The 16,429-nt window shown below is 31.1% G+C and overlaps 2 protein-coding genes across 3 annotated transcripts in view; one reads left to right on the forward strand and one right to left on the reverse strand.

Moving 5' to 3' along the window:
• LOC135133058 (phosphatidylinositol 3,4,5-trisphosphate 3-phosphatase and dual-specificity protein phosphatase PTEN) overlaps positions 1 to 9,639 on the reverse strand; it is a 62,000-nt gene extending 52,361 nt beyond the window's left edge. Inside the window, exon 1 of one of the 2 annotated variants that reach the window (XM_064061310.1) lies at positions 8,714 to 9,637. In XM_064061310.1, coding sequence (XP_063917380.1) covers positions 8,714 to 8,759 — 46 coding nt within the window. In that variant the 5' untranslated portion in view covers positions 8,760 to 9,637. Of the gene's footprint in view, positions 1 to 8,713 lie in introns of both variants that reach the window. The other variant, XM_064061309.1, reaches the window with a different exon arrangement.
• Positions 8,266 to 15,767, forward strand: LOC135133060 (uncharacterized). Its single transcript, XM_064061311.1, has 4 exons — positions 8,266 to 8,596; positions 13,146 to 13,187; positions 14,637 to 15,137; positions 15,184 to 15,767. Exons 1-4 carry the CDS (start codon positions 8,384 to 8,386, stop codon positions 15,544 to 15,546), a joined length of 1,119 nt encoding a protein of 372 aa, XP_063917381.1. The 5' UTR covers positions 8,266 to 8,383; the 3' UTR covers positions 15,547 to 15,767.
• The last annotated feature ends 662 nt before the right edge of the window (positions 15,768 to 16,429 follow it).

Genomic DNA, 16,429 nt, shown 5'->3' on the forward strand with positions numbered 1-16,429 from the left:
AGTAAAAAACTGGGAACTTTTAGATGCTGAGATACATTATCTTGAACGTTATACTTATTTTAGTATAAAATGTTACACAACTGATTTTTTTATGAAAATCTGGATGACGGAAATGGGTGACCAATTTTTTCCTACTCTTGGAGTCACGAAACGTCAAAACTTCTGCAACTCACACTTATTTTTGTTCTTTTCTAAACGATTCAACCATGGAGTTCGGCAGTTAAAAGGGTTTGAAGAAAAAAAAATTAGGTATTTTTTGTGTTAAGAAAGTTCAACTTTTATATAATCCAACTTCCGTTGACCAGAAGATTACAAATGACGTTGGTAATTTTAACAATATTTTAGATCACATCATATCTATAGCCTATAGCCAGGAATTTCCGTAAGGACTAGACATGAAGTGTTTTGATTACAAAATAGTAGTGCATTGTTCTATACAATAATGTTTATATATATATTTTTTTTTTGTTGAATTCTATCTATTCAGAAATCTCTAGAGAGACCTGTATACCTATCAGCCACTTTGATTTTTGTTAATCCGACTGTATTTTAATAGTTCTTACATCGTAGGTACTTGTAAAAGCTGGTCTACAATATACAGATTTGACAACATTGAACAGAAAAACATCAAAAAACCACAAGCTTTACCTTACAACTTTGTCACTCTTATTCGCTGTTGAACACAACTTCAAAAATGTCTTCTTGAAGTTTCATGACCCTTAGAGTACGAAAAAGTAGGTCTTCCATTTCCGTCTTTCGGTCTGTCTGTCTGTCTGTCTGTCGTCGGTTCAGATTTTTATTAGACAGATAATCTCCGAAGCTACCGAACCGATTACTGTCAACAAACGCTAACCAAAATTTGTCTGCTCATCCTCACCAATGACATCATCTCCAAATTTTACAACAGTAAATGTTACTTAAATTTTATAAAATGACGTACTCCCCACTTGCGGTTTATGAATCCGTGTTGAACTTTTATCTCAGACATCGAAATTTTTGGAAAAAAAAAACAAAATTGCAAATACAATTTTTCGATTTCTCAATTTTTCGAATTTTAGATATTTCTGTTTTAGGAGTTTTCAGTTTTTTTATTGTTCAATTGTTCGATTACTCAATTTTACGATGTCAAAGTGTTGAGATTTTTAATTTTTCTTTAAATTTTCGATTACTCGATTTTTTCATTTTTCGATTTCTCAATTTTCCGATATTTCAGTTTTTTTTACGATTTTTCAATTCTCCAATGTTTCGATATGTTAATTTTTCATTTTTTGGCGTTTCTAAATTCTTCGATTTTTCAATTTTTCTAGTTCTCGAGTTTTTGGTTTTTTTTATTTTCGGATTGTTCAAATTTTCGATTTTTGGTCATTTCATTTCTCGATTTTTAATTTATTCGATTTCTCAATTTACCATACTCCAGTTTTGGGATTTTTCAGTATTTTGGTCCAATTTTTTGATTTTTAAATTTTAGATGTCAATTTTTCGATATTTCAGTTGTGGGATTATTCAACATTTCGAATCAATTTTTCGGTTTTTCATCTCTTCGATTTTTCGATTTTTAAATTTTAGATTTTTCTATTTCTCGATTTTTCAATTTTGCCATTTCTGAGTTCTTCGATATTTCTATTTTCCAATTTTCGAATTGTTAAATTTTAATTTATCAGTTTTTTGATGTTTCGGTTTCTCGATCTTTCGACTTTTCGGTTTTAGATTTTTCGGTTTTTCAATTTTCCGGTTCCTCAGTTTTCCGATTTTTCAATTCTTTGATTGTTCAATTTTTCGATGTTCCGTTTCTCAATGTTCCAGTTTTTCAATTTCACGATATTTTAATTTTTTAGTTTTTTAAATTTTTACAATGTTTCGATTGTAAAAATTTCTTGACATCTCGGTTTTTCTATTTTTACATCTGATTTTTCAAGTTTTAGATCTCAGAATTTTTCAACATTTCAATTTTGGGAGAATTTTTTGATTTTCCGCTTTGTAGTTTCTTCAATGTTTCTTCGATTGTTCAATTTTTCGATTTCCCGATCTCACTTTTTCGATTTTTGAATTTTAGATTTTTCAATTTTTCAACATATCGGTTTTGGGATTGTTCAATACATATTTGGATTCTCCAATTTCTCGATGTTTCAGTATTGAGATTTTTTTATTTTTCTTCAAATTTTCGATTTCTCGATTTTTTTCATTTTTTGATTTCTCAATTTACCGATGTTTCAGTTTTACTATTTTTCAATTCTTCAATGTTTCGATTTTTAAATTTTTCGATATCTTAATTTTTCGATTTTTCGAGTTCTCGGGTTTTTGATTTTTTTATTTTCAAATTGTTCAAATTTTCGATTTTTCGACTTTTCGATTTCGCGATTTTTAATTTTCTCGATTTCACTTTTTCGATTTGTAGATTTTAGATTTTTAAATTTTTCAATATATGTATCGGTTTTGGGATTATCCAATACATATCTGGATTCTTCAATTTCTCGATGTTTCAGTGTTGAGATTTTTTATTTTTCTTCAAATTTTCGATTTCTCGATTTTTTCATTTTTCGATTTCTCAATTTACCGATGTTCCAGTTTTACGATTTTTCAATTTTTCGATATTTTAATTTTTCAATTTTTGGCATTTCTAAATTTTCGATTTTTCGATTTCTCAATTTCTTAATTAATCGATTTTTTAGTTTTTCGACTATTCGAATTCTCGATTTTTCAGTTTTTCGATCTTTCGATTTTTCAATTTTTCGAGTTCTCGGGTTTTTGATTTTTTAATTTTTAGATTGTTCAAATTTTCGATTTTTCGACTTTTCGATTTCTCGATTTTTAATTTTCTTGATCTCACTTTTTCGATTTTTAAATTTTAGGTTTTTCAATTTTTCAATACATATATCAGTTTTGAGATTGTTCAATACATATTTGGATTCTTCAATTTTTCGGTTTTTCATCTTTTCGATTTTTCAATTTTTTACTTTTTCTAGTCGTTCTGGAATTTTCCAGTATTTCGGTTCAATTTTCGATTTTTAAATTTTAGAAGTCAATTTTTCGTTATTTCATTGTGGGATTTTTCAATACTAGATTGTTCAATTTTTCGATTTTTCGATTTCTCGATCTCACTTTTTCGATTTTTAAATTTTAGATTCTTCAATTTTTCAATATATCGGTTTTGGGATTGTTCAATGCATATGTGGATCCTTCAATTTGTCGGTTTTTCATCTTTTCCATTTTTCGATTTCTCAATTTTTTACTTTTTTCAATTTTTCGACTTTTAAATTTTAATTTCTCAATTTTTCAATATTTCGATTAATTTTCTCGGTTTTTCGTTTCTTCGATTTTCCGATTTCTCGATTTTTAAATTTTTCGATTCTTCGATTTTTCAATTTTTCGAGTTCTCGGGTTTTTGATTTTTTAATTTTCAGAGTGTTCAAATTTTCGATTTTTCGACTTTTCGATTTCTCGATTTTTAATTTTCTCGATCTCACTTTTTCGATTTTTAAGTTTTAGATTTTTCAATTTTTCAATATATCGGTTTTGGGATTGTTCAATACATATTTGGATTCTTCAATTTTTCGGTTTTTCATTTTTTCGATTTTTCAATTTTTTACTTTTTATACTGCAGTTTTGGTATTTTTCAGTATTTTGGTTCAATTTTCGATTTTTAAATTTTAAATGTCAATTTTTCGATATTTCATTGTGGGATTTTTCAATATTTGATTGTTCAATTTTTCGATTTTTCGATTTCTCGATCTCATTTTTTCGATTTTTAAATTTTAGATTCTTCAATTTTTCAATATATCGGTTTTGGGATTGTTCAATACATATTTGGAGTGTTCTATTTGTCGGTTTTTCATCTTTTCCATTTTTCGATTTATCAATTTTTTACTTTTTGTATTTTTCAATTTTTCAACTTTTAAATTTTAGATGTCTCAATTTTTCAATATTGTGATTCAATTTTTCGGTTTTTCGTCTCTTCGATTTTCCGATTTCTCGATTTTTCAATTTTTCGATTGTTCGATTTTTCAATTTTTCTTTTCTTCGATTTTTCATTCTTCAAGTTCTCGGGTTTTTGATTTTTTTATTATCGGATGGTTAAGATTTTTGATTTTTCGACTTTTCGTTTCTCGATTTTTAATTTACTCGATTTCTCAATTTACCATACTCCAGTTTTGGTATTTTTCATCATTTTGGTTGAATTTTTCGATTTTTAAATTTCAGATGTCAATTTTTCGGTATTTCAGTTGTGGTATTTTTCAACATTTCGATTAAATTTTTCGGTTTTTCGTCTTTTCGATTTTTCAATTTTTCGATTTTTAAATTTTGAATTTTTCAATTTTTCAATATATCGGTTTTGGGATTGTTCAATACATATTTGGATTCACCAATTTCTTGATGTTTCAGTGTTAAGATTTTTTATTTTTCTTCAAATTTTCGATTTCTCGATTTTTTCATTTTTCGATTTCTCAATTTACCAATGTTTCAGTTTTAGGATTTTTCAAATCTTCAATTTTTCGATTTTAAAATTTTTCGATATCTCAATTTTTCAATTTTTGGTTTTTGGCATTTCTAAATTTTCGATTTTTCGATTTCTCAATTTCTCAATTAATCGATTTTTTAGTTTTTCGCCTTTTCGAACGTTCGATTTTTCAATTTTTCGACTTTTCGATTTCTCGATTTTAAGTTTTAGATTTTTCAATTTTTTAATATATCGGTTTTGGGATTCTTCAATACATATTTGGATTCTTCAATTTTTCGGTTTTTCATCTTTTCGATTTTTCAATTTTTTACTTTTTCTACTCCAGTTTTGGTATTTTTCGGTATTTTGGTTCAATTTTTCGATTTTTAAATTTCAGATGTCAATTTTTCGATATTTCAGTTGTGGGATTTTTCAATATTTGATTGTTCAATTTTTCGATTTCTCGATCTCATTTTTTCGATTTTTAAATTTTAGAATATTCAATTTTTCAAATTATCGGTTTTGGGATTGTTCAATACATATTTGGATTCTTCAATTTGTCGGTTTTTCATCTTTTCCATTTTTCGATTTCTCAATTTTTTCCTTTTTCTATTTTTCAATTTTTCGACTTTTAAATTTTTCGGTTTTTCGTCTCTTAGATTTTCCGATTTCCCGATTTTTAAATTTTTCGATTCTTCGATTTTTCAATTTTTCGAGTTGTCGGGTTTTTGACTTTTTTTATTTTCGAATTGTTCAAATTTTCGATTTTTCGACTTTTCGTTTCTCGATTTTTAATTTACTCGATTTCTCAATTTACCATACTCCAGTTTTGGTATTTTTCAGTATTTTGGTTCAATTTTTCGATATTTCAGTTGTGGGATTTTTCAATATTTCGATTCAATTTTTCGATTTCTTGATTTTTCAATGTTTTCATTTAAATTTTAGATTTTTCCGATTTTTCGTTTCTTCATTCATTCTTCGATTTTTCAATTTCTCGGTATTTCAGTTTTGGGATTTTTTCAATAATTCGATTGCTCGATTTTTCGAATTTTCAATTTTTGGATTTTTAAATTTTAGATTTTCAGTTTTTCGATTTTTTGGTTTTCCGATTTCTCGATTTTTCAATTTTTCTGTTTCAAATTTTCGAATTTTTAAATTTGGATTTATCAGTTTTTTGATGTTTTGGTTTCTCGATCTTTCGACTTTTCGGTTTTTCAATTTTCCGGTTCCTCAGTTTTTCGATTTTTCAATTATTCTTCGATTGTTCAATTTTTCGATGTTCCGTTTCTCGATGTTCCAGTTTTTCAATTTTTCGGTATTTTAATTTTTTAGTTTTTTAAATTTTTACGATGTTTTGCGATTTCTTGAAGTCTCGGTTTTTCAATTTTTACATTTATTGATTTTTCAAGATTTCAATTATGGGAACCTTTCAATTTCTGGATTTTTCAATTTTTAGATATTTTAATTTTTCCATTTTTTGATGTTTCGATTGTTCGATCTTTCGACTTTCGAATTTTTAAATTTGGATTATTCGATTTTTAAAATTTTTTGATTTCTCAATTCCTACATTAATTTATCAATACATATTCCAATGTTTCAATGTTTCCAATATTCGATTTCTCGATATTTCTATTTTTCAGTTTCAGTCGAGGCGCAGTGACTGGGGGAGCATTATTTACGTCACTAGGTTTTGTCAATTTTTTATAACTTTAGACCACTTTTTTTGTTAAGATTAATTCCAGATTTTCGATAATTTGGTTTTAATTTTAAGTCGTAGAAAAGCATAACAGTTCTCTTCACACTCGTTTTTTAAACACTCGATCCGCTCGTTCTTAAAAAAAACTCGCATCTAATGATCAGTTCATAAAAATAGTTACATAATATTTGTAATCCTTTAAATTCTTGCTATTTAGCCTATTTAGCCTATAATTACTTGGAAGTACTTAATTCTAAGAAATAATGAACACAGCTTAGGTTGAAACATTACAACATCAATATTATAATAGTGATAATGAAACACATTGTAATGCAACTAAATTTTAGATAAAAAAAAATGTATGTAGATTGTGTCTTTGATAAAAGGTTTGGAGCGATTATGAACGGAAATATTCTGAATACAAAGTGTACACCGCTTCGTATCTCACACCATATACGAATTTTATACTGACGTAACCACAGCTGTAAATGTAATATTATATTTTATCTTCACAACTAAACACAACTAACTGATCAAGATAAAAATGAATTTAATTTATTATTATTACAATAGAAAGTGACAATTTAAAAATACACTAATAGCAAGCCTGAAAATCGCATTACATTTCCTACATTAACGTGATTACGTGAATAATGAACTGCAAGTTCTGGAAACAATGTTGGCCATCAAGTTTGTATTAACAACCTCAAAGCGTCGACGTCGATTACAATCCATCAGCCGACATGTGAGAAAATCGTTAAAACACAAAAACCTATTCTGGGATTCGTGTGCTCTAAGTAATCAGGTGTCAGTGAAGCTATACAATAAATTGAACTAAAATAAAATCGTAAAAGAAATGCTCAAAAGAATTTAGTAATTTTTATGTCTTAAGCCAAAGCGCTGCTGCGTCCTAAAATTTTAGGTCTCCAAAACTTAGTTTGTTTAACGCCTTTATTATCACCTGCTTGAAAATAAGAGCGTTCTTAATTAATTAAAAGCACAATTAACCGCTTTTCTTTATTCGTGGAGCAAATTTATCGCCTCAGGGCCCTATTTCAAGCCGACTTAGCGTCGCCGCAAACCGAATTTCCCACACAGCGACACCAATTAGACTGTTTATAACAGTCACAAATTCGCTTTAGCGCAACACCTTGAAAATGGACTTTAATCAATAAAAAAGACACACTGGATTGAAGAAAAAATATAATTTAAATTACTAATTTATAAAATGTTGAGGAATTTATTAGATAGATAATCTCTATGGATTGACTGTTGCAGAAGTTTACATATATTTTAGGAACATCATGTAGATGGTAAAGCGCTAACCAAAATTTATCTGATAATCCCAACAACAATTTGATGATGTCAACTAAAATGTTGCGTAATAAACGCTATTAAAATTTTATAGCAGAACATATTTCTATACCTGTGGTTTATGAATTCACCTTGACTTTTTATCTTCGACATACACATTTTTGGGAAAAAATCTAAATTGTGTTACATTTTACAATTCAATTTAGAAACATCTCAAAATTTTACTGTGTAAAATATTATAAGTCTACACTTACGGTTTATCAATGCACTCGTATTTTTTTTATTGTTTATACCGGACTTTAATACACTGGAAGAGACTAAAAAAGAGTATTCATATTTTTGTTGGCGAGACATTTTCACATAAGCAACGCATTAAAGCTTTCGTTCTAACTTAACGAGCAATTAAAACTATTGAAAAGGTGTCGTTTATATTGAACGCTTTATTCATCGACAGATTTCCTGGAAAATTACTAATATCGATGTAAAACCATAGGTGTTCACATTGCATCAGACGATTATCAAACGCAAGCAGAAAAATGTAGTAAGTTAGATCATCTTGGAAAAACTAATTAAGTTTGAATTTATTTGAAATAAAGTGCAAGTGCCTCATAAAAAGATATGAAAATCAATGTTGACCTAAATACCACACCGGAAAATGATATGAAAATTCAACTCGCACTCATCTGTTGAAATCCTAATGATTTGTGCAATTTTTATAAGTGATGTGAATGAGAAAATAGGTCACTCAATGGTCTTGTAATTCTAATTCGTGACTTTATTTATCTTTATACGTGTTAGAATGCTGAAAATCCTACACTTCCTGGATGAAAACGTGTCGTTTTAGCCGGATGGTGTAAAAGGAAGTGTGCTAAGGAACTTTTCCCAAATTATCCTATAAATAACCTGAATATAAACAATCCAAGAGTGTTGAATTCGTGATGGAAACCGGCTCATTTACCCACGGTGCCCTTGACTGGCCCTTCACAGGCCCGGTAACAGAACACAGAACGACCTTCACATACATGTGTGCTTCGACCTGCCAACCCTTTCCAAGAATTCCCTTCGCCAGGGCCGCACCGCGGGGTAGGGGGAGGCCGAAAAATTGTTTACACGAGCAGAAGCGGAACTATTTACATAGTGCGACCTTCAAGGTAATGTTATCTGTGCGATATTATGTCACTGGTAAAAATCACGATTTAAATGGACTTTCTTGAGCCGCGCTGTATAAATAAATCTGTCGCGGGGTAGGAGGGGCGCAACGGCCTTACCTTTAAATCGGTCCTTGGATTTGCCGCAACTGGAGCACAGCCCCATAAAAGTGCTGCTTCTTGGGTCCGCGAAATGTTTATAAATTGATGTTGTGCACTGGACAATGTTGGTAACATTGAAAAAATCGCACACTGCCCGAGAGACACAATTTTGGGCCAGCAGTCGCGCGAGCGGCGTCACAGGGGGCCCGGGGCCCCGGGGTCCGTCGAGCGCGGGCGCTGCCCCCCGACGGGGCCCTTTAAAGGCAGGAAGGACCGCTGTGGACGTCCGCACTGGCGATTAAGACACATGCGTTCCAGCGCGCTCCAGGCCGCCGACATCACTCACTGGGCCCCATTGCGGGCTCCACGGGCGGATGGGTCGCGTCCTTCGGGGAAATGGGGCCGATTCTGGGCACTTTGGGCAAAAAATCGCTCGCACTGTCAAACGTCTTTGTCTTTTTTACGGCACTACTCGCGACTCGACACAGATCCAGTGCAGGCAACTGCAGCGCCCGACCTGTCCACCACCAGATGGCGCTTCGGAGAAACCGGGAATTTCGTAATTTCGGGCAAATGAATGAAAAGAAACCGCAATTTCCGCTCGGGTTCCTTCATTGCGAGCAAATGGTCGCTGGGGGATTGCGAAACGATGACTGACAACTCACCGGCTTTGCATACAATCAGTTCGGTTCCATTAGCATTTACACAATGTGTCACCAGGAAACGGTACGCCGAATATGGGCTGACGACACGCGCTGGGCCGAAGAAATTCGCAGAATTCGCACCGGTTTCTCGGAAATGTTATCTGGGGATTATGCGATTGGTGGGACGGATTTTTTTTTCTTTCGTATCAGTTATGTACCTTTTGAGTCAACGGAAACCGGCATGAGCGATAGACGGCTTGGTAACAAAACGTGATACATATGAACTCGGTGTTACGTATCACCCATAAAATTTAATTATCTTCCACTCCATATCTACCGTAATTAAATCCCCAACTGGCGTTTCTAGGACTGCGGACCAAATCTATGTGGGTTTTCCTGTGTTTAAGCCTCGTGCATATTTGACTTCGTATTTAGTAAATTTACTCAAAATTTACATGGCGTAATGTTAATTCCGTCGTATAATTCCAGAAAATGCTCCTTTTCTCACACAGTTTTATCAAAATTATGTGTAAATAATACTACACGTGTCAATCAAAAAATTTTTTTTTCGTTATGTTGCCCCCAAATGTCAAATTTAACTGTCACGGTGCTGTAACTGTGTTTGTCATTTCAAAATATTTAAGAAAAATTAGTGCAGGGTAAGGTCCAGATCTATAATTAAATTTCAAATATGTAACTAATTTAAACAGTTTACTTATACCGAGATAATCCTTGGTAAACTTTTATAAATAGAAATATTTTTTTAATATTTCTTAAGTCTTTTATAATGTTCAATCTCACAAAAACCATTTGTTTAACTAATTGTTTGTTTGTTTGTTTTTTTTCTTACAGTGTAGTTTCAGACAATAATTTTCCAAGTGATGTATGGAAAAACCGTTCCGGATTATAATAGCAATGATTTACAACATTTACCTGCTTTTGGGTTGCTTATTTTACCTTTAGTCCTTTCAGGCAAGCAGTGGGGACTGTAAATTATCATTACCATAATCTTAAACGGTTTATGGATGCCCTAAATAAAATAAAATGTCATTGTTCACTATTTCAGCGAGCCGACAATACACACAGTGATCAAAAAATTGCGCAGTAACTCAATGACACGTTGCTAAGCACTGTTTATTGAGTGAAATCATTTAAAAAATCCAATGTAGAACATATAGACATCCAAATTATAATTTTTCTTTTCGATATTTCACGATATTACTACTTACTTGATCGAACTTTCATTTTTCAAAATAATTTTGAAAGTATATCTTTTATTCATCGTTTTTTTCATTTTATAATAGACAAAATCTTAAACAAATAATCTAATCTACTTAAATCAACATTTTATTTTTTTGGTGAACGTCAAATTGACGTATTTGAAACAAAAGAATTTGTGAATTTTATAATGTATGGTTGAGTTTGTCCGGTATTTTTTTGTCATCCTGTATACAGATTTTTGATTTTTTGGCTGAAATTTCTGTAGAACGAAATATATAGGGTATCCCAGGAACTGAGCTCACTGCCATTTTTCTGTTAATTAACACGTTAAAATGAAAATCATTGCCAAAAAAAAACTATACAGGGTAATAAGTATTGGAGATACAAAAAAGTCACAGAATAAAGTTGTACGCCTCTTTAAGTAGCTTACACTAAAGTTATTTTCAACTGTACCTAGTGCTGTACACATAACCTAATTTCTTCATTTATCTTTCCACAAAATACAGTAAGCCAGATTTTGTGATTTTTGTGAATCATTCAATAAGCTATGATTGTAAAGCCTAAGAAGAGGTCAAAGTATATAATCAATGGCCTTACGAACGAGTTATTTACACTATTTTTTCTACTGCGCACGTTTTTTTCCAAAATTTAATTGAAATTTGCATTTTTTTAAATCTGGGGAATTTTGTCGTGATTGGTGATGGGTTGCTCTGACACTAACCACGAAATATTTGAGGTTCGAATTTTCACAACAACTGTAATTCGAATCAATTCGAATTTTTGTAAGTTAAAATTGGTTAAAATGTCTTGTAAAGAAATTAGTGCAGTTCTTAGGCCTCTGGAAATACGCGAAATTTTAATTTGACATTTGCCACTGACATTCACCTGACATTTCTCGTCATGACTACCAATCTTACCGATCTAAATTACACCAGATATATTAAAGAACGCCTTTCCGCTGTGACGTCATTTGCGTGCTTTAATAGCTCTATTAGAAAACCAAAAAACGTGCACGGTAGAAAAAAATACATTGGAGTCATAAAAACGGAACACTTTGTATAATTGAAAATAAGTTTAGTCTTCAACGAACTGTAGAACTTACACTTTTTTCTGTTTTTAATAATTAATGAGATTTGATCACCATTATTTTTACTTCCCTAGTATAAATTAGGGAAGTAAAGTTCTAGGGAAGGTACATATTCGGTTATGGCTTAATTGCTACTCAATTTACGGTATTTTTTACGAGTTCGTCATAGTGGCTACAAAAACCATTTCTTATTGTAAGTACCAAATAAAATTTATTTCGATATAACACCTATCTATTCTTTATATTTATTGAATTTTATGACGAATCCACTGAAAAATCTTTCGTCAAACTTTACACCAATCGAGTTATTTTATCGAATGTCTAATTTCATGTTTTCTCAATGTCTTAGAGTATGTACAACCTGAAAATATCGATATTTTCGTCTGTCTCTCGGCTTTTTATTAGGCAGATAATCTCCTAAACTTTAAAATTATCGTGGAGACCGTAAAACGCTAACCGAAACTGTTTTGTTAACCCCCACCAACGATTTGGTGACGTCATCTCAATATTTTGCCAAGTAATGGTGATAATGCGCTGTTGCTTAGTTGTGACGGTTATTTTTTCACCTATGACAAATTTCTAACATTTTACGTCTTATATTATACGGTCAATGTCGTTTGATTAATAAATTGATGGCAATTGGACAAAAAACAGAACGGAAATGACAGAAGTCAAATCAAGTCACATGTCAAAATATTAAATTAAACTTTAGATGACAGATGACTATCTTTTTAAATAAATGTAAATATAAATAAACCCTCCATAACTCTAGCTTGAATTTTATTTGTTACATTGTTTAAGTAATAGTGTGTCGATATTTTTAAACTTACGTATACAATTTCCTTAAAAAATAAAATGTATACAGGGTGTCTGGAAAATAGCGGATTAACTCTCCGCTAGGCTGTTAACAATCAACTGGTGAGTCCGGAAAAAATAGCAAAAAAAATCCTTCTCACATTTTGGTGGAATTATAATGATTTTAAAATTGGTTCTTTTGCAACGTTTGTCATTTGCCAAAATCGGTCTTATTTTAGCTGCTACTAGCCCCGCCCACCCACCCTCTCTTTTCTTAGAGGGTACCTCATTTGCCAAAATCAGTTTTATCTTAGCAAGTACTCATGACTAACTACAAAAAATTATCAAAATTTGGAAACTACGAGTTTTTACGTACGTACTGAAGAGTTAATTTGCCATTTTTCAGACACCCGGTATAGAATAAAAATGTTCAATTTGTCTACATTACAAATTTTTGAAATTTTGTTAAAATACTAAATAAATGTGGAAAAATTACTAAAAAATACTCTTCTTCATGCATTGGTCGTAGACGACTTTCAACCATCTTTTAGATGACTTCATCAGTTTCTGGAAAGTGTGAATAAGTAAAATGTAGAAGCTAGTGTAATCACTAAATCAATGTTTATGTCTTACAAAATTTCAAAGAAATGCGTATGTATTTAATAAAGTGTAAAATTGTTTAATAATCTTTATTTGTTCTTAGGATCACCTCTATGTGCAAAGAGAATGGATTATTAAAGTACAGGTAAGACAGCACGTCACACTGCGCATTTAAACACACACTTAGCAAAATTTTGAAATTACGTCATCATTTTTTTGTTGGTTACAATATAATACGGAGAGACCAATAAAAAAAAACGATCGAAGACGGCATGGATTTTTGAAAGTTTCAAATTGACGGTAATTTGACATGACGGAAAGTCGATCAAAGAGTTTCTGAGACTAACTAATAAAATCGACAACATGTGAAATTGAGAAACTTGCATTTTCGTACTCTATAAGCCCGAAAATGCGCGAAAGTATAAAATTGGATATTTATCAAAATGACTACTATCATATTTCACATCTATTACTGGGACAGTGAAAATAATTTATTACACTGTTAAATTGTATACAAAATGTATTGTTAATCGAAATAATAAATAATTAAAACGAATCCCAAAAAATTACCCGAAGTTGTCCAGACTGATACCTGCACTAATATTGTAAAACAATCGTAATGAATTTAAAAAATCCAGCAATTCCATTATGTGCAAATTCCATTCAACAAAACGATGATTCAATAATTTCAAAAAAAAATGTTTATGTATTAATTATCATTCTTTTTTTTAAACGTGTTAATGTTGAAGCGTTATGTTCAAGTGACTATGGAAATAATTAAAATTGTTGTTCATTCAAGTTGGCTGTGATTTGCGCTTCGTGGTAATGATAAACCCGACTAATTACAGGCTGTCAAATGTCAGATTTATGCATCGTGATTCACCTTAAATAATTGCAACTCGCATTTCTTATTATAAACAATGCAAATTCTGTGTTTTTAATGCAAAATGAAGCAAACTTGATTAATTATCCTAACAACTTTACAAGCAAAATAAAAATACTTACAATGAAATTACCAATTTTTCGCATTTTGGCGAGCTTGATCCTACCTTTCTTATTCGTACCCATTAGCTGAACAACGGCACATAAAATTTTATCATTTTTAAAGGTGGCATTATCGAGATCAAACCCTTGAGTTATTCACTTATTCACTGACGCAACGTTACAATTTCACTATGATTTATAATATCATTTGTAATCAAATAAACAATAAAATCATTCTCTTTCCTGTTCTGCTTTAATTTTACAGCTGTTGACTTTTATAAGTCATCCTACCTTTTTGAGTAGGTCGATTATAAACTTGTACATGCTCGGCTGGATATCCACCTTTTTTCGATTAATATAATTTGTGTTATAGCGAATACAAATAAACAGATCTATAATCTCCCAGTTTATACAAAAATAACGGTAAAAATACTTTCAGTTTTAGTGATTCAGTCCTAAATCGTTTCATTACACTGCAGTCTAGTTTTTTCAAACTAAGTTCCGCGTAAAAAATTTGGAATTGGGTTGACGTAGGTATCAGCCACAATCTAGCACATTTAAAAAACTTAAATACAAAGTATACAAATAATATTCGTTTAATTTTTGACAGACAATGGCTGAATTCAGTCTCATCGAAGCTTTAGAAAACCTCTACATAGACCCGTTCCCGACGAAAAAATATAGAGCCATAGTCAATCGCTTAAGGAACATCGCAGCAATAATGGAAGAACTCCACGAAGTTCGTATGTGTTGCTTAGACGACACTGTGAAAAAATTGTCCACCAGCGTTCCAGAAGCTCCAGAAAATTTGAAAAACCGATTTGTGCCAACATCTGAAATCTGCAAAGAGTTAACAAAACACCAAGTTTTAGAAAAATTTGTCTACATGTTGAGAAAGATGTTATTTTATATAATAGTCAAGTTGAACAGGTGTACAAGTGAAGATGCAGCTTCAATTCTTCACGATTTTAAAGCCCTCCAAGTTTGTATCTTCGTGTTTAGAAAATATTCCACCTGGAATAACTCGAGCGTCGACGACATAATTATACTCTTCCAGAGAAAACTGATCCAGATGGTAAAAGAACTGAATCGTGAGAACTGCGAAACGAAGGTAAAAAAAAATACGAAATGATTAGTAAAATATTATTTTGTTTCAGTTTCATCTGTTTAACATCGTACGGAATATCATCATAGAGTTAGGTAAACACCCAGTTTATAGTGCTCCAACGGTTAAATTTTTAAACGAGGAAGTGAAAACATTCTACGAACATGTTAAAACTATGGACCTCAGTAAGCCTGTGGACGGTTACATTTTTGAAAATTATTTAACTTATTTGTTTATTTTGAACGACATAATAGGCAGAAATTTCATAAACAATAATAAAGATGAAGGTAAATTAATTTTGTCTGGCTTAAGAAGCGTTCTGACTGAGAATGCTACTCAAAGTAAGGTCCGCCCACGAGAAGCTTACTTAGTGCAGAATATTCTGAAGATTATCGAGGTTTACGAACTTATGTAAAGAATAGTGGGTGGTGTAGGAATTACATATTGTGTTTCAAAAGTAGGAAGATTGAAAGATGTGACAAAAATAGAATGCATTTATTATGTCTATATGGCGCTGTAATTAATTTCCGTGTTATTCGTTCAACAACTGTGGTATGTTTTATGAGTATGTAATTAAATATCGTATGAGTTATTGTTAATTACATTTAGATTAATATTATATGTCTTAATTACACATTTTTGCTGATTCTTGTGCAAATAGGTATGTGGTGTTAATTAAGCCGACATGTAAAAAAGATAATTATCCTTCACATGTGTAGGTTCTATCCCTATATTTATAAAATCGGTGAATTGTACGAAGACATAAATCATAAGAATAATTGACTATGTTAAATAACAACATAATATATGCATGTATACACTATGCATAAAAAATGCGGTATGTTTGTTGTAGATTTATGCGTTATAGAAATCATTAAATATATGTGAAGGTTGTAGAGACATTTCATAAATTATAACCAGGCCGGAAAAGCTGTGTTGCCTTTTAATTTCTTATATTAATTACCACGTTAATCATGAAAATTTTTAAATGACTTAATTTAAATTACCCACAACAGACCGTTGTGGGTAATTTAATAATTTCTCATATCAAAATCTCGTCACTGTGATTAACTGTTATTTAAAATCAATGTATTGGGGGTTTTTCGGTTTCGTCGTGTTTGACTTGACATGTGTCATAGTTGCCAACTGACGTTTATCCATTTTGACACCGAGTCTGACACTTCATAAAATCAAAGAAATCTTATTTTTACACAAACTAGCTACCTACGTAAATCATAATAAGTTATTATATATCTATATTCTAACTACCTTTAATTGAAAAGTATCGCATGGAAAGG

Source organism: Zophobas morio, unplaced genomic scaffold (assembly GCF_036711695.1).
Source record: "Zophobas morio isolate AGI-343-1 ecotype UQ-CSIRO unplaced genomic scaffold, CSIRO_AGI_Zmor_V1 ptg000021l, whole genome shotgun sequence".
Taxonomy (NCBI): Eukaryota; Metazoa; Arthropoda; class Insecta; order Coleoptera; family Tenebrionidae; genus Zophobas; species Zophobas morio.